The 18,065-nt window shown below is 44.9% G+C and overlaps 1 protein-coding gene across 1 annotated transcript; it reads left to right on the forward strand.

Moving 5' to 3' along the window:
* Positions 1 to 482: 482 nt before the first annotated feature.
* Positions 483 to 13,443, forward strand: galnt12 (UDP-N-acetyl-alpha-D-galactosamine:polypeptide N-acetylgalactosaminyltransferase 12). Its single transcript, XM_023812069.2, has 10 exons — positions 483 to 1,184; positions 1,844 to 2,013; positions 2,771 to 2,960; positions 3,368 to 3,553; positions 4,435 to 4,552; positions 6,093 to 6,269; positions 8,824 to 8,955; positions 9,039 to 9,152; positions 10,960 to 11,115; positions 11,502 to 13,443. The coding sequence occupies exons 1-10, from the start codon at positions 835 to 837 to the stop codon at positions 11,637 to 11,639; spliced, it is 1,731 nt and encodes a 576-aa protein (XP_023667837.2). The 5' UTR covers positions 483 to 834; the 3' UTR covers positions 11,640 to 13,443.
* The last annotated feature ends 4,622 nt before the right edge of the window (positions 13,444 to 18,065 follow it).

An 18,065-nucleotide genomic window follows, 5' to 3' on the forward strand; every position in this document is an offset into this window, starting at 1 on the left:
AATTCTTCAGATGCCTGGTACCTGTTTGCCTACCCGGAAGCAGTAGGTAGCTGACTAAATCAGACCGTCAAATTAAGCCAAGCAAAGGCAGAAACGGTAATCTTCGCTTATGTTCTTTCCGCAGAAGGCCCCGATTATAAACTACCAGCAGGTCTTAGGTCGTCACACCCATAAGAACTTGCCGGACGTTTCCTTCCCACGCAGAGTCCTCCTCCTCTCCTGGACGCGCAGCGCACACACGCCGTCGATTCGCCTTCATGAGTGATTTTCGCTTGATCTTGCACAGAGATTGTTCCTCCCCGATGTTACTTTCTTTTTGCTATGGCGACTATGAAAAGAAAAGTAACAGAGGAGCTCAAAGTGGATCTGGGTTAACCTCGGCTCCTTGTGAAGACTCTGTGATTTGACCTATTTTTCCTCCTGTGCTAATCTATTTATCCGGCTGATCCTTTTTTCTACCTCTTGCAATGTGTGATTCGGCTCTATCGTTCCTGGACGTGATCTGGAATTAGAGCGACACGATCCTGTGACACCTTCGAGATACTTTACTAAAGCAGGAAGCTACCATGACAAGCGGGATATTTGATTACAATTTAAGGACGGTATGTGGTTTGACTTTTATTTAAGTTTGCCACCAAACGATCCACTTGGGGTAAAAGTCGCTTTCGTTCAGCTAGTCCCCGGTTTCGGGGGAAAACGGAAAAAAACACGTAACTCTGGGGCTGCTGGAGTGAGAAAGAAACGTGCTTTGTCTGGATTACTCTTAGTCAAGAAACTTTTATAATGCCACCCATTTAACTTTTAAAAAGTAACTGGAAATAAAAGCGGGGAATAATGGCAGTCTACTGGAGAAAGCGCCGATCCAAGCTGATACTTTGCATAATTGGAGTTTCTCTTTTGGGGTATTTTATTTTTCACAAGAACACGGATGTTGGGTTGCTAGACAAAAGATATGTCGCAACTCGTGATGACATGGAGGACGATGGATTAATAAAGAGGCTGGTTTATGAAAAGCCTCCTCTGGACGTCAATGCCCTGGGTGAGATGGGACGAGCTGTCACACTCGACTTGAATGAAACGGAGAAAAGGAAAGAAGAACTGAGTATTAAAAAACATCAGATCAACATATATGTCAGCGACAAGATATCCCTGCACCGCAGGTTACCAGAAAGGTGGAATCCGCTGTAAGTTGCGAGTTGTGCCCTTAACCAAGAGATGCAATATGGATCTGATCGGTGGGTTTTGGTTCCGAAGTCTAGGTCATATAAGTAAAGGTCGGACAGTGGTCTGAATAAGGCCTTGCCACATGACATGTGAAATAAACTCAATGAGCGCATACTTTAAATGTATATCACGCGGACCATATTTTTATTGGTAAAATGTCCCAATAATACTTTGATAGAATAAGCAATTTTAAGTATTATTGCTTGAAAAGCTTTGGATAAATTTGAGGGCCAAAAAATTAGAAATGAAAAATTAAAGAAGAGCGTCAATAACCGTAAAGTAATTAAAGTTCATTAACTCTTTTAATATGTTTTCATGATTTGGCCAGAAACTGTCAATGTAAACTGCCGGAATCTGCCACGCGCGAATGAAGTTGTTTAATTTCACTACATGGTTTGCATTTTGACGTACAGATCCCATTAATATCAGGGTCGCTCGTTTCAGGTACTGTTGTGTTTGCCTACTGTGAAATTAGGTCCATTTTTCACTAAAATAGTATTATTCTGTCTACCATATAAAAAATGTAAGCGCGTTTCTAAGAGAAAATTATGTAACAACGAATGAAGGGCAATACTGATAGAAGTCTGTATACTTTCTGAATGGCATCTTTTTTACATAGTTGCAAGGATGTGAAGTATGACTATCGCAAGCTGCCGTCTACGTCGGTGGTGATCGCCTTCTACAACGAGGCGTGGTCTACGCTGCTGCGGACCGTGCATAGCGTGCTGGAGACCTCCCCCGACGGGCTCCTGCGGGAGGTCATTCTCGTCGATGATTATAGTGACCAGGGTAAAACACTGGAAACCGCTTTTGTGAACGGACAACGACATGAAATGTTTTGCTGTTATATTGAAATATCCGCAGCGCCGTATTCTGTTTGTATATCTGGACGATATAATGATACCGTTGAGTATAATAACATTACTCTGCTTACCCTGGGAATTAGGCCTATTGCATGGCTACTTCTTGGAGGTCAATTAACCTTGTGCTTATCAGTACACATGCTTAGATAACCAACCATTACAGATTTTCTGAACTGCAGTGCACCTTTCTTACCAGACACGCAGACCTCGTAAATTTAAATCGGGTCAGTTCGGTTCTGGGTGTCGGAGGGGCATAGATACCCTGGCAGATCCAGGCGGCCCAGCACTTGTGAAGGGCCTTTAAATACACAAAATAATGAATAAAATTGTATGGGACTACGCCCCTGGCCTGGTTCACAGGTAAACTTAAAGTTGATTTTTACATGTGCCTAATATACGGATAATTTGCTACAATGTGGAACAGACGTTTTCAACACTTGCTTACAGCAATACAGTTCTGCCCTGTTTTGTTTTTGTAGTGAAATTAGCATACATTTCCGTGTTTGGCATGTGCAGTGCAGTTACCTGTTTTGTATTGGATCCAAGCCCAAATTCAAGAGGTGTCTGTTCAGCTGTATTTGACTCACCTGGGCCTTTGTGGAATGTCATACATGTATGTGGCACGATTCTGGATGCGCTGCATTTAAAATGCCGTAAACAAAGCCTGCGTTTCCACCATGCAGACCACCTGAAGGAGCGCCTGGAGGTGTACATATCTACCCTGCGTAAGGTCCGCCTGATCCGTGCCCGCAAGAGGGAAGGTCTGGTTAGGGCTCGTCTCCTGGGTGCTTCCATCGCCACGGGGGACGTGCTCACCTTCCTGGACTGCCACTGCGAGAGCCACGAGGGCTGGCTGGAGCCTCTGCTCCACAGGTGGGCCCCCCCCAGGCTAAACTGGCCTCATTTACGCTAATATGATGCACTTAGTAGATAAAAACATTCGTGCGCACACACCTCCAGCCGCTGTTCCCGTCAGATGGAAAGAAAGCATCTGGGAAAAGAGACGATCAGCAATGCCGGAGCAGGAAGCCTCAGGCTAGAACCAGAGAGACAGACTGTTTAAGGTGGTTGTTATTTGGGCCGTCTGCACCGGCTTGCTCAGGGAGCGCCAGTGTCGTCATGGCTGGCAAAGGGTGGAGTGATGCGTTTAGGATACGGGTCCCCAACTATTTTTCCCAGAGGGCCAAATTCCATCAGCAACACGCAGCCAAGGTTGACTGTGTCTGAGAAACATGAAACTTAAACCTGACTCTAGTCATAACCATAACCTTCCCCCGCAGGATCAATGAGGAGCCGGCTGCCGTGGTGTGTCCCGTGATTGACGTCATTGACTGGAACACCTTCCAGTACCTGGGCAATGCCGGGGAGCCCCAAATCGGGGGCTTCGACTGGCGGCTGGTCTTCACCTGGCACCCTGTGCCGGCGTACGAGCAGGCCAGACGTCGTTCTCCCACGGACGTGATCAGGTCCGTGCCGCAGGCACAGTCACCGCCCGGGGCCCGGTCTTTGGGGTTAGGTGTCTGTACCTTTGCCCAGAAGGTTGCTAGTTCAAATCCCTTGGCTGGCAGAGCAATCATATCACTCTTGACTTTGTGCTCTGACCCCAGACTTTGCTCTCACCTGTATGTAAGTATGTATGTGTGCTTTTAAGAGCGTAAGATGTTATGTGTGAAACCCTATGTGCAGCACCAATCAAAAGTTAGGACACACATTCATAGAAAGGTTTATTTGTAGACTTCTTTACATTTTAGAATAATTATAAAGACATCAAAACTATCAAATAACATCTATGCAATTGTGCACTGACTAAAAAAAGTATTAAACAAAAATAAACTATTAATTGGGGGGGGGGGGGGCACCGTTGTGGGTTGAGACACAGAAGGTTGCTGGTTCAAAGCCTTGGGTTGGCAGAGTGATCTCAGAATCGGGCCTTTGAGCAAGGCCCTTAACCCCAATTGCTCCAGGGACCGGCTGACCCTACTGTCTCCTATATGACAAGTTTATGAGGTGGCCTCCTGGGATGCTTTTCCAGCTGTCCTGAGGGAGGTGGCATATATGCTGAGCACCTCCCTGGCTGCTTTTACTTCATTGGTCAAATTCTTCTGTGTTTAGATCAGGTGGCCAGGTCATGTGATGTGACATTCTATCACTCTCCATTATAGGTGGCTTTTGCTTGCACAAATGGCAAATAAAGTCTTGTTATAATTGTAAAGCAAGCCGTGGCCTGCAAAAGGGCAGAGATGCATCATCTCCCTGCCGAGTCTATAAATTATCGTGTTGTGCTTTTCAAAGTCCTGCCCAGAATTAAACGCACCCAGGAAACAGAATGTTTGCTTCCCTTTTGTAGGTCTCCTACCATGGCTGGGGGCTTGTTTGCCGTCAGCAAGAAGTATTTCCAGTATTTGGGCACATATGACACTGGAATGGAGGTTTGGGGTGGGGAGAACCTGGAATTTTCCTTCAGGGTAAGCTTTCCTCTTACTGTACAGCTGCTTATTCACCTAGAACAGTGTTTACCAATCTGGTCCAGTTAAAGCCCACAGTTTGTGGACTGTCTGGCAGGGAGCTGGAAGGGAGCAAAAAACTTGGACTGGCTGTGAGTCCCTTAGGACCGGATTGGAAACCACTGACCTAGGGCCATGTTATATATCAGAGCTCTTCAAATCTGACCCTCGATTCCAAATCCAAACGATGTTTTCAGTTCTCCCAGGTAGTTAGTTTAATAATGACTGATTCTGATTGGTCAGAGGCTTCACACCTGGCTCACAAGTAAAGGAAGGCTGGAAAATCAGCAGTGTTTGGACCGTGATTAGAATAGCCCTGTTATAGAGTCCTTTTAGCTGGCAAGAGCCCCTCTGTGCTTTTTGATCTCCATGTCACATGAGTGGTAGTTTTCCGGTTGTCCTAATAAAGCTGTGAGCACAGGGTGAAATATTATAGCTCCAACTCTGCAGGAAACTGACTTGTGTTTTTCAGTGGAGGATGTCACTGGAAGGGAAAAAAACGTTAATTTTGTACTGTGTTTAAGTGCCACTAATTAATTTATGGCTTGCCATTCAGAGAGGGCTTTTTCTTTCTCAGAAATGTTAGTCTCTAAGGGACAAAGAGTTCTTGGCAAAATATTGAGTTTATGTCCTCTTTTAGTAGAAATAGGGATGGAGCCTTACAAGCCAACAGTGGGTGGGTACTGTGTGATGTCAGGCACTGCCTGGTTTTAAGCCAATGGGAATCAGTAAAGCAACTGATGGGAAGTGGTACAAACCAATGGGTGATTGACAGGACATGATACCCTCACCCAGCATGTTATTGGAGGCCTTGTTTCCAACAGCAGGCCTTCTTCCTTCCTTCTTAAAGCAGGCCTTCTTCCTTCCTTCTTAAAGCAGGCCTTCCTTCTCGCTTTAGGGTCCTGTCGCGGCTTCGCCGTAAGCGGATTTAGTGCTGTGGAAGCCGCTGTTGTGTACGCCTGGCAGACTGCTGGCATGCCATCGGTTGCCCTAATTTGGCGACTCATCTTAACTTCACATCGTGATTTAACAAACACTCCCCTGTGCTTTACCAGCTAAAAAAAACACTTGGCAACACATAGTCATTTAGTTACTGATGGCCTTATTTATACAGGTTCTACTTCTGTCTGGTTATATTAGTCATTCATATTAAAATTCATGCCTGTGCTGTTTTAAAATGTTAGATGCGTACTACTGTTGGTTATTATAGACTTGTTTTTTTAATCTTAAAGTGGGGGAAATTGCTAAATGTTTTATTCATTTTGTTTGAGTGTCTGCTTGACGTGATGGTGTGCTTAGCGCCTCTGCCTTCCGTACACGGCGAGAAGGAAGGCCTGCTTTAAGAAGGAAGGAAGAAGGCCTGCTTTAAGAAGGAAGGAAGAAGGCCTGCTTTAAGAAGGAAGGAAGAAGGCCTGCTTTAAGAAGGAAGGAAGAAGGCCTGCTCTCTGGGTGGAAATGCCAATGAAAGCCCAAGTGTAACCGGTTCCTCTCTGCTCCTCAGATCTGGCAGTGTGGCGGCAGCCTGGAGATCCACCCCTGTTCCCACGTGGGACACATCTTCCCCAAGATGGCGCCGTATTCCCGCAGCAAGGCACTGGCCAACAGCGTGCGTGCGGCCGAGGTCTGGATGGACAAGTACAAGGAGCTCTTCTACCACCGCAACCCCCACGCTCGTCTGGTAGGCCCCGCCCCCCCCCAAGCTGTCACCTGACCCGCTTAGATATGTGCATGTGTAAAGATAAAAAAAAAAATAAAAAATCTTTGTGATGGATAATGAACACCTGAAAAGTATCGGCTGCAGGGATGTCCCCTTAGTGTCGCCTGTGATGTCATTCTTTTATCGAATCAGCTAAAGGAGCTCAAATATATTCTGCTAGGACAGGTGAGGGAATCACCGTTTCTGTCATTGGGGGGCATTCCCAAGGGAAGGTCTAGGTGTGCACATGCGCACAGCACGTTATCTGGTGTGGTCTCCTTATTGGAGACTCTTTATCTGCACGTTGAAGACTTTATACCACATCGTGTCCAGGCACATTAACATCAGTGATGCTACGTTAACAACTGAGTGATGTTTAAAAACATTCCTGCTCTCTCTCTCTTCATATCATTGCCCCTCCCAATTTAGAAGCATCTGGGTCACCCAGAACAACATCAAAGAATGCCTTGAATTTCCAGGTCCTGTCTTTTATAGGTAGTGTAGAAACTTGGCACTGATCTGGGAACAGTGGACGTGAGGGGAGCGAGTAACAGTAGACTGGTTTGGTGTGTTAAGTTGTGGACTTTGGTCGAGGCTTGATGCTGATCCGCTATCACTGTAAATAAGGTAGAAGACATGAAAGCTACCATGTCAAGCCCTCAATCAGCACAAAGGAGCTTTATGAGCACGGTAGCTGGATGCGGTGTACGGCCTGTCATGGGCTTTCTCTCTGGACACCTGCGCAGTGAAACCCGTCTGCCATCCAGCCGTAACCCGAGATGCCGATCAGGTGACACTTTTGATGGATGCAGAGAGGCCGAGGTGATGCCGTCGTGGTCGGGTTACTCGGCCTGGGTGTTGCAGCGGCCAGTTAGCGTGCCCGTGCCCAAGGCATCCCTGGCGGCTTGTAGCTAAAGGCTGTAGCCCTGCCAAATGGGATCAGGTGACGCTGATGCCCGGCGGAAGGCCGGCGTACTGGTGCGGTCGTGCCAGGCCAAACCCGATCTGCCTCCGAAGTCTGTTATCTCTGTCCGAGTGGCGGCCAGGCATGAAATAAAGTGTAAGCTAATCTGGGCCAGCCCGCGTCTTTTATCCGCAGCGGTAAGCACGACCCTAGTGACGGGGATCCAACACAGGGCTATGAAGTGTTTTGGGCAAGGCACATTTTTCGATATTCATCACACGCATGAATAATTTACTTATGTAGAGTGATTCCGACACCAGTTCATCATGTTCATTAAGAACGGCTTGCAGACACACTTGTTTGATTTTGACGACGCGTTTTATGTTCCTTTGTGGTTGCCTTGTTAATTTTCCAGAGGTCTAGGGGAGTGGGGGGGGGGCAGGGACAGTCTGAAGTTTGCATCTGATCTTAGGTTTTCCTGCTGCAAATGTATGGCGCAGCGACCAATCACAAGGCGCGTGTAGTGCCTTCACTCCATCCCTCATTCTGTTGCATCGTGTTGATGTGTCTGGCAGACCTCTCCCAAGAAGAGCTTTATTTTGTGAGGAAAATCTCCCAAAGTCACTGTGGGGGGAGGAGGGGTGGAGGAAGATGGACTGGATGCGTGGCATGGGATTGTCAGGCAGGACTGTGAGCAGTGATATGTGGGAGCCGAACATACTCTCTACTTAATCCGTGCGTATGGATTGATCGTGTTCAACCTGAAGGCCTCTGACTGCGCTACAGGGGTGTCTGCTATGCTCTATGGGAAACACTAGATGGTGATGTAGAGTCATTTTTTCGAGAGAACCAGCGTTACCATGGCAGCAGTCCCCTTACATTGGCAGAAGATAATAAAATTCAAGGATTTTTTTTTTATGTGGTTAATGGATTGTATGTATTGAAATAATAAAGTGCACGGCAACTGGTCTTATTGTATTTATGTGTGAAACAAGGCTGTTAGATATCATTTCAGTATTCGGTCCAAATAAGAATGGGAATTAAAGCTTCAAAATGAGTCATTCATTCTTGTATAAAAACCAAAAAGATCCAGAACATTGACATCTTGGCATTATGTCCTGAATGCAAAAGAAAATGTTATTCATGCGATGAATGATTCAACAAGTAACTTCTTAGACAGTCTTTGGTTTCAGTGCAATTGTAATGATTCATAATATTATAGATTAAGTATTTGAAAAGGTTTCTTGCCATTGACAGCAATAATTCACTAAAGAATAGAACATAAATGCACAAGTAGATAGTATCTCATTCTATGCTATGCTTTTGTCATTTAGGAAGCATGCAGTAGCATGTGTAGACTTTCCTTGATATGTGGATCTGTGCAGTTAAAATTAGAAATTAATGTTTAGATGCTTAATGATTAGTAGCTATTGAATCGTCGCCAACAGTTTAGTAGTGAAAAGAGTGTAGTTAGAATGTACTCCCTCCTTCGCCAGTGCACTCTGTATTAGGACGTTATTTTGATTCCACGTTGGATTTTCAGCTGAAATGTAAGCCACGTATCGGAGCGCTTCTGACCAGTTTCCGGGTGCAGGACACTAACTCCAGTGTCCTTATCCTGGGTCGTCGTAGGAGGCCTATGGAGACGTGACAGAGCGACGGAATCTCAGGAAGCAGCTGGGCTGCAAAGACTTCAAGTGGTTCCTGGAGAATGTGTATCCGGACATCAGCGTCCCAGAGGACAAGCCTGGGATGTTCGGGATGGTGAGCGAGAGACTTGCACGCCTGACGCACATGCAGGGCTAACCGTGCCACGCTCTGACACCTCTCTGCTGTTGTTCTTACAGCTAAAGAGCAGGGGACTATCCAACTACTGTTTTGACTACAATCCCCCAGATGACCATAATCTGTCTGGTCATCGAGTCATTCTCTACCCCTGCCATGGTATGGGTCAGAACCAAGTAAGGAGTTAATCTCTTTATAATTTTTGTGGGAACTCTCCTTTCACAGGACTCTAATGACACCAATTCCTTTGTCCCCGTGGTGACTGATAATGAACCTCAGTTCAGTATTTTCTTAAAACCTAACATGATTTGTGTTTTGATAACTACATTAGCGTGTTAACACTGAAAACGACTAGACGGCTTTATTTCGAAAGCCATTCCAAATAGTTCAGCCAACAAAGCTCTTAAAGGAAGTTGGTAAATGGAAATTTGGATCTTTATTCCCAAAAAAAAAAAATCATGCATCGTTTGTGTCATCCTTAATGCTTAGTGCATGCTCAGTAGAGGAATTATATAAACTCTTTTGAGACCTACTTTACAGCCAGGCGGCATTAACCTGAGCTTCCATATCCGGACCTCCAAATCTGAGGCAGGGTCACGCTGAAGGAGACGAAAGAGTGCCGTAGTTGCGTAATGCCTCATCGATGCTGTGCTCTTCGCGGCAAACCCTGCTCATGTCTCTATTTTTTTCCCACTTCTAATTCTGGGGCCATAATTCAGCATGTGTCCTACCCATTTTGCCCAAACGAGGCCAAACTTTCACTTACCGCAAAAGAGAGGAGGAGATGTTCATATTTGAGGAGAAGGGCTCTTTGGAGTTAGCTTAATTTCTTAGGTGTACTTTTGCTTCTGAGTTAGCATCCTCAGATGTCCTTTTGCTCCAGTTAGCGTCATGCCTCAGCCACCACCATGCTCCCAAGTTAGCGGCATGCCTCAGCCACCACCATGCTCCCGAGTTAGCGCCATGCCTCGGGCATCCCCTCGCTCCCGAGTTAGTGTCGTGCCTCGGGCATCCCCTCGCTCCCGAGTTAGCGCCATGCCTCAGCCACCACCATGCTCCCGAGTTAGCGCCATGCCTCAGCCACCACCATGCTCCCGAGTTAGCGCCATGCCTCAGCCGCCACCATGCTCCCGAGTTAGCGCCATGCCTCAGCCACCACCATGCTCCCGAGTTAGCGCCATGCCTCAGCCACCACCATGCTCCCGAGTTAGCGCCATGCCTCAGCCACCACCATGCTCCCGAGTTAGCGCCATGCCTCAGCCACCACCATGCTCCCGAGTTAGCGCCATGCCTCGGGCATCCCCTCGCTCCCGAGTTAGTGTCGTGCCTCGGGCATCCCCTCGCTTCCGAGTTAGCGTTGTGCCTCGGCCACTACCATGCTCCCGAGTTAGCGTCGTGGTGTCCCCAGGCTCCCGAGTTAGTGTTGTGCCTCGTGCGTCCCAAGTTAATGTGTCGTGCCTCAGGTAACCCATCGTTCCCGAGTTAGCGTATCATGCCTCTGGCGTCCTTTCACTATTAATTGCAATATTTGGGACTGGTGTTATGAAGTGTTCTGTGATATCACTGGTTTATCAAAGTATAAGGTTCTGGGTTAATAATATGTGTTCTGGCCTCCAATTGAAGGCGGGGGTTTGAAGCCCACTTCTGACAGTGATTATGGCAGTAGGTGGTGTGGTGGTTTAAATTGAGTGCGGTTCTTAACCTTATTTGCTACACACATAAAGTAGTAAATCATTTTCATAATAGCTACAGCTAATCAGTCCAATGTTAAAATTTAAAAGCATGTGATTTTACTAGGCCCGGGAGCAACATCTGTGCTGGCCATGACTGTTAAAATAAAAATGCTTTTAAAATAATTTTCTCTGTCCTGTTGCCATTAAGGACCGGGGTGTGTGCTTACACTCTGTTAGACCACAACTTGGTCAGCTAGACAAGTGAGGTTATATCTCAACCAACCAACCCCCCCTGCCTGATTCCTGACAGTTCTTTGAGTACACCAGTGACAATGAGCTCCGCTACAACACCCGGGAACCCGCAGGCTGCGTCGCTGTGGACTCCGGGGATGTCTACCTCACAGTGCACCTGTGCCACAAGTTTGGGCAGCCCGTGCCTGACGACCAGAAGCTTATCTTCAGACAGGTCAGCAGTTGGTGCCATATTGATGGACGACAGCTCAAATCCCCAAAGGTTGCTGGGTTACACCCTGTAACGACTGTGACTGTAAAAAGTATCACTATAATATTAATACAAACAGCATCATATTGTTGTGTGTGCAAGAATCAATGTGTGTGATTTATAAGGGGGTGGGGCTGGAATCGTTCAGGCCTATTGTCTACATTGTCTGTGTGTAGATAATGCCTTCTGTATAAATGTAAAGCGAGACCACCATCTACAATGGTTGTCAGTAGGCATTGTTCACATCTCCCGTCACCAGCCGACGGCCATCTTTATTCAAGGGTATTAAAGTGTCCATAATTAATTTGATGTCATCATCACCTCCTTGTCATTCATCTTCCTTATTTTAGGACGGTTCCCTCTTTCACACCCAGACGAATATGTGCGTGGAAGCCATAGCCAAGGCAACTAGTGAGGGGTCTGCTCCAGCCCTTCGGCCCTGCTCCAACTCCATCCACCAGAAGTGGTTCTTCGAGGAGAGGTCGTAGGGGCCGCTGACCTACCCGTGGTGTGGTGTGGCAAAAGGCCCTGGCCCCAGTTCTTGCTGTTGATGGCCATCCTGGGCCATTCTGGAGCTGAAATAAGCACCTCTGAGCTATAGCATGCTGTGCTTGACCCGTATGGACGGTGTCAGTGTGCCTGTAGCTAAGACTGCTGTCCTAAACATGATTTTGTCACACTGCTAGTCAACAGGATGCAGGTGCCACGGAGGGAAATGATGTTAACAAAAGAGCCTAAACAGTTGGTAAAGCTGTTTCGGATCAGATTCTGATATGCTGCCATTTGGGAAAAACTCCTGCCTACGAACAACTCCTCTTTTGTTCAGCTGTGCACTTTCCGTAAAAAATGACCCCTGTCTCACATGCCGTCATCAACATTCAGGGGGTTGATGTGGGTGTAGGAGAATCTGACGGCTATCTGCAGTTAGCTTGTAACATATGTCAGTATAGAATGGTGTTTCAAACATGACCTCTAGATGGCATCCTGCTTTAAAATTTGCTTTTTATTTACGACCCCTTTGGTTCACTGCTGTCATAAATGGTTGAGGTTAGGTGTTTTTACCTTGAAATACTATTGGCTTCACTTTAGCAAACTACTGAGTAATCCACACTATGGGTTTCCAGCCCATCTGTAGTCCATGCTTGATTGGACATTTCAGTACTTGTACTCATACATTAGATAATGCACGTAAATGTCTTAAAGTCTTTGTAATATACATAGGAAAGTTAGACTTCTTGATAATGAAGGAAAAGTAATCGGGAAAAAAAAACTTCATTTTAAATTCTAATGATTGATGGGAAAACAGCAATGGATGATTTAACAAGTTTAAAATTATATGAAGAGATATATATTTTAAATGAATCTTAATATTAAATACAGAGTATACACTATGGTTGTAAAATGTTCATTAAATTGGTGTTTCTTATGAGCAGTTAAGTGAATATTCTGTCTTCTGACTTGGAAGACATTCATGTTGTGTTAACTTACCCAATTATAAGTCAGTAATTAGGACTATGCTAATACTAAGACATATTACCCTTTATCCTGTGACAATGGATCATAGATATTGTTGTCGCGTTTCTGTGTAAGACGATCAGCTCAGTGTAAAGGGCCTGGTTTTAGTTCTGTGCCTTTTCTGGTGAAAAAGTTAAATGAAGTGCCTTGTATTTTTTTTAGTTGTATTTTCGCACACTTTCCGCAGAAGACTTTTTGAGCGTTTTTTTTTATTATTTTTTTTTAATGGCTTGCTTTTTTTCTTCTGACTCTGGCTGCTGACCTTAGAGCACAAACCACTGGACCAGCAGCTGCTAAGGGTGGGGGGGGGGGGGGGCTGCTAGCAGTTACGCTAATCCCTCAGATGAGCTTAATGCTAGCTTTAGGGCAGGCTCGCACTCTTAAAGCTGTTTGAGATGCTGTTCATATCTGCCATTCCAGTCGCATGCAGAAAGCCTGCCCCTTTCCTTCAGATAGATGCCGGCGATGTTTTACACTCCTGTCTATGCAATTCCATCAAAGCTGCATCCCTAACTTTTTAATTATGCAAAAATGGGTTCTGTAGATCTGGCATTTTTGGTGTTTGGAAATTAAATGATTGTGGGATTAATTTTCTTATGGTGCCCTGGACAAGTGAAGTATATGAGATTGTCTTTTTTATTTGCATACAGAGGATTATTATGAATAAATGGTGTTTGCTGGTGTATATGTTTTTCTAATCATTAATGTTTTGAGTTTGTAAATGTTACTTCAGGTTTAATTTTGTAATTTTAATACAATTAAAAGTGAATATGGGTACAGTGTTCTGAATGACCTTTTTTAATTGCACTATATGACCAGCACATTTGCATCCGGAAGGAGACATTTCACAAGTATGTTTTCCACTACAGCCTCTTTTTGCACTTTATCGTTACAGTTTTCAAAGATTCCTAAACCACAGTACGCCACAGTTTATGAAGGAGAACTTCAAGGAATCTTGTTTTTCTATGCCTTTTCAGCAAACGTTCGGAAGGAGACATTTACCACCTACCTTTGAATATAGGTCTGTGTTCGATTTCCAGTCTCTCCAGTAGGTAAAGTTTAATTTAGAACCAAAAGTGATTGGTTTTGGCTAGAACAAATGAATAGAATTGAGAGCAAGAGCTCGCACCAAATCCTGCTTCCCCTTCAGAACGGCCTGCAGCCATTTTCAATGACATATTCATGATGCCATTTCGTATTCTTTTCTATCTATGTGTGGGTGTGTTTTTTTTTTATTATCTGCCATACTCTGTGTTTGGGAGGGATTAGTCCCTTTAGCTAATGTCTTAGGGATGCTTAAGCTAAGATAAGCAATATTATCATTTGTAGAGATGTGGTATTTTAAGCCACTGTATTTAGAGGAGCTGAGAAAAGCCTTGATTCTTTTTTTGGGAATGGTAGGATTAGGAGAAAAAAAGTTAGACTGCAAAGGTAGGGACCCCTCGGTTCAGGGGAGTGACTGTCACACGTTGGATCCCTGAAATAGAATGAAGTTAAATTAAATGATGCTTTATTTGCCATTTGTATAAGTAGGAGTGGGATGGAATTTATATGCCAACCTGCCTTCCTCTGAGACACACACACACACACACACACATATTCAGGTGACAGCTCAAGGGCCTAAGGGTCACATCAGTCTGGTGGCCCCAGGATGTGACCAGAATGTTATTTTGAAATATACCATTATGGGAAATGTGGTCTGTGTCACTGGTTCTAAACTGGTTTAGCCTCAGGATCCACATCATTCCTCAGTTATTAGGTCACAACCCTTAATTTGTTTGTTTTTGTTTGTTTGCTTGTTTGTTTGTTTCACCAAAACAGTGGTACAGCGGTAAAATTAAAATAAATAAATTCCAGGACCACCTTCTCCATCATTCGAGTCTACGGAAGTCTGACATTACAAAGAATGTTCTTTTTTTTTTATCACCCCCCAATCCATGAGCCAATAAAAGTGATTAGCTCACCAGTTAAGATCCACTGGCCTATGTGATGTACTTATGCACGATTGGGCTGACCTGGATCGAGCCTCTGAAAAGGAGCTGACTGGGGTCAGAGGCACCCTGGATTAGCAGGGCACCATCAGGAGCACCAGAGCACTTAACCTGATTGCTGGAGCGGAGATGTGACCTTGATCATTGAGAATAACAGGGTGACAATACTTCCTTTTTAAGTCATGATGATACCTGTGTATATACGCACACACAGACAAGCCTTATGATGGTTTTGACTTTGATGGACTATGAAGGTGTTATTTTTTAAAACCAATGGCTTTTTTTATCCTGGTCCGGGTAGCAGGGGAGCCTGGAGCCTATCCCAGGCTGCACAGGGTATAAAAATGGGGTATACCTTGGATAGGATGCCAGTCCATCGCAGACTACACCGATTCACAATGATAAATGAATGGTAATTTAGAGAAGCGATTAAACTAATAGCATGTTTTTAGACTGCAGGTGGAAACCTGCATGACACGGACAGAACATGCAAACTCCACACCTACTGAGCGGAGGTGGGATTTGAACCCACAACCTTGTGGTGGTGTGTGGCCACTAAGCAACCCCTATATTACATCACCAATATTTTCAGATTAAATTGTTATTTCAGATCTGCCAAAAACTAAGGCAAATTGATACAGTTGTGAGGAAAATGCGAGGCAAGATTTATTATCAGTCAAACAGTGTAAGATATGTTCTACATTGCTTAGTCTGTGTACTCTTATGGGTTTATTTGATTGCATCATTTTTGCCTCATTTCCAGTATATGACATTTCAGGTTCAGTAACTTATTACAGTGTGATCACTGTCAATGACTGGCAATGATTTCTCGTCGCAGCCCCGATCCACAGTCCTTGAGCTTTCCATATCTTAATTTTCCTTGTGTAAACCCCCTGGTGGTGGAACAGCTGTCCCTAGACATGCGGCCTCTTATACCTTCCATTTCCAGAAAAAGATGGAAAGTTTCAATGCAGCCCAGTTTGTGTGATGTTTTCATTCACTTATATTCCTTTTCTGTCACTGTATCCCTGGAATACACTTTTCTGTTAAATACTTCAATGGTATTTGATCTGCCATCAGCTGATTATCACCTATTTACCACATGTTTTTATATATATAGAAGTCTTGTAGTCAAGTGGGTTTATTATCATACCGTCCATATTTAGGAATATGGTGGCACAAAATTACATTCCCCCAGGACCACGTGCATCACACAAACAGCAATTGACAAGGGGAGGGTTTACAGTACTTAAAGTGCAAAACAGGGGGGGCAGAGACAAACCATTTTGTGTCTTGTGTTTAAACTGAAACCATCCATAATTAGAGCTTCTGCAAACACTTAGAAAACCACCACAGGATTATATTGGTGTGTTTAGATGAAATACTTCTGCTTGCAATGCCCTCAATGCACAGGTCTGCTGTATTTGGGCAGGGTACCGCTTTCCTGGAGCACGGTGTGTACTGTTCAGGCTTGGCATTCTTAACAAATGATGTTTGTTCGGTCTGCTCACCTTTTTTCCCCTCTTGTACTCTCTGTTCTTTTTCATGTTGGGGAGGAAACATTTCCTCTTGCTCATTGAGTCCTGTGTCCAGCCCTTTTTCACTTTGACTGAAGTTTCCTGCTTTTGAAAGGATAGAATCTCTACGTGCCACTTCTGGTTTGGGGCAAATGAGAACACTGGCTACTTCAGCGACGTTCCCACTAGGCATGACGAACAGGTTGTCAGGATGTCGCTGTCACTCAGAGCAGAGCCGTCTACCTTTGAACCTGTGCTCCTCTTCTCCATCACACCAGAGTTTGATATCTCCATGATCTTTCTGAAGGGATGTGGTTAGATGCTCCTCTCTCTGAAGGCAGATGAGACCTGCCAAAATGGCTTTTCATATCTATGTCCAGAATTAGCAGAGAGGAGAAAAATGTCCACACATGGAATAGTTTTGTACATCTAAAAATATATCTACTGTCACAAAATCATAAAATAAAATAAAAAATGGTATCAAAATAGTGCATGCATGGGCAGATGGGTGGCCTCGCACCATGAGGGTTAGGGGTGAATCTTGGATCTGCTTTGTCTTTGTGGAATTTGCAAATCCCCCCCCCCTTGTCAGTTGGGTTTTGCAGTAGCCGCCCTGGTTCCCTGCTGCAGTCCAGTGCATCTGAACTAGTTGGTATCTGTTATTAAGTGCCCACAGGGTGTGACGGTGTGCAAGTGTGTCATGATATGGACTAGCATTCCAAACAGGGTGCCCAGCTGTGCACAACAGGGGCAGCATAAAGGTGGGGAAACATTACAAATTAATGTTTCAGAGAAGAAAAAATGAAACTCAAATCTCTCTTACAGCGTGAGTATATATATATATATACTGGCATGGAAAAAATTAAGAGACAATAGCACAGTTTTTTGTTTCGCTCATTTCTCAATTTATGTGTGTGCGTCTGTGAATAATATATGTTTTTTTGCAAACTGCAGCCTGGTTCTACTGTTCCTCATTAATAAAGGGCTTCTTCCTTGCTTTAAGGGACTTCAGTCCTGCTTCTAGGATCCTGTTTCCCAGTCCTTTCGAAGGTCACTTAATGTCATCCTCCGATTTATGAGGCGCTGTTAGATAACTTGACAGTCATCTCTGGCATTAGAAAGTCTCTTCTGCCCTCTACCTGGCTGGTTTCTGGTTGTTCCCAGAGTCTCACATTTCACATTATTTTGCTTTCTTAGAAATTTTGAGCCTGGAAGCAACATGCTGCTCAGTGTAGCCTTCTGCCAGCCGAACTAGGATTAAACCAGGATTTAACAATCTCTGTGGGAATTTTTGCCCATTCATCCAGAAGAGTGTTTATTAGGTCAGGCAGGTATAGTTCATCCCAAATATGAGGGTTGAGGTCACGGCTCTATGTGGGTCAGTCAAATTCTTCCACACTGAACTCACCCAAACATGTCTTTATGGACCTTGCTTTGTGCTCTGGGGCACAATCATGCTGGAACAGAAAAGGGCCGCCTTCCCCAAACTGTTCCCACACAGTTGGAAGCACAGAATTGACCACAATGTCTTGGTATGCATTAGGTGTGGTGCTCTCTTCACTGGGGTCTAGCCCAGTCCATGAAAAACAACCTCATACAGTACCATCATCCCTCCACCAAACTTTACAGTTGGTACAATGCAGTGAAGCATGTAACGTTCTCCTGGCATCCGTCAAACCAAGACTCATCCATCAGACTGCCAGACAGAGAAGCGTAATTCGTCACTCCACAAAACACGTTTCCACTGCTCCAGAGTTCAATGGCGGCATGCATTACATCACTCCATCTGACACTTGGCATTGCGCTTGGTGATGTGAGGCTTACATGCAGCTGCTCGGCCATGGAAGCCCATTCCATGAAGCTCCCAGTGCACAGTTTTTTGTGCTGGGGT

The sequence above is a fragment of the Paramormyrops kingsleyae genome, chromosome 23 (assembly GCF_048594095.1).
Source record: "Paramormyrops kingsleyae isolate MSU_618 chromosome 23, PKINGS_0.4, whole genome shotgun sequence".
NCBI classification, from domain to species: domain Eukaryota; kingdom Metazoa; phylum Chordata; class Actinopteri; order Osteoglossiformes; family Mormyridae; genus Paramormyrops; species Paramormyrops kingsleyae.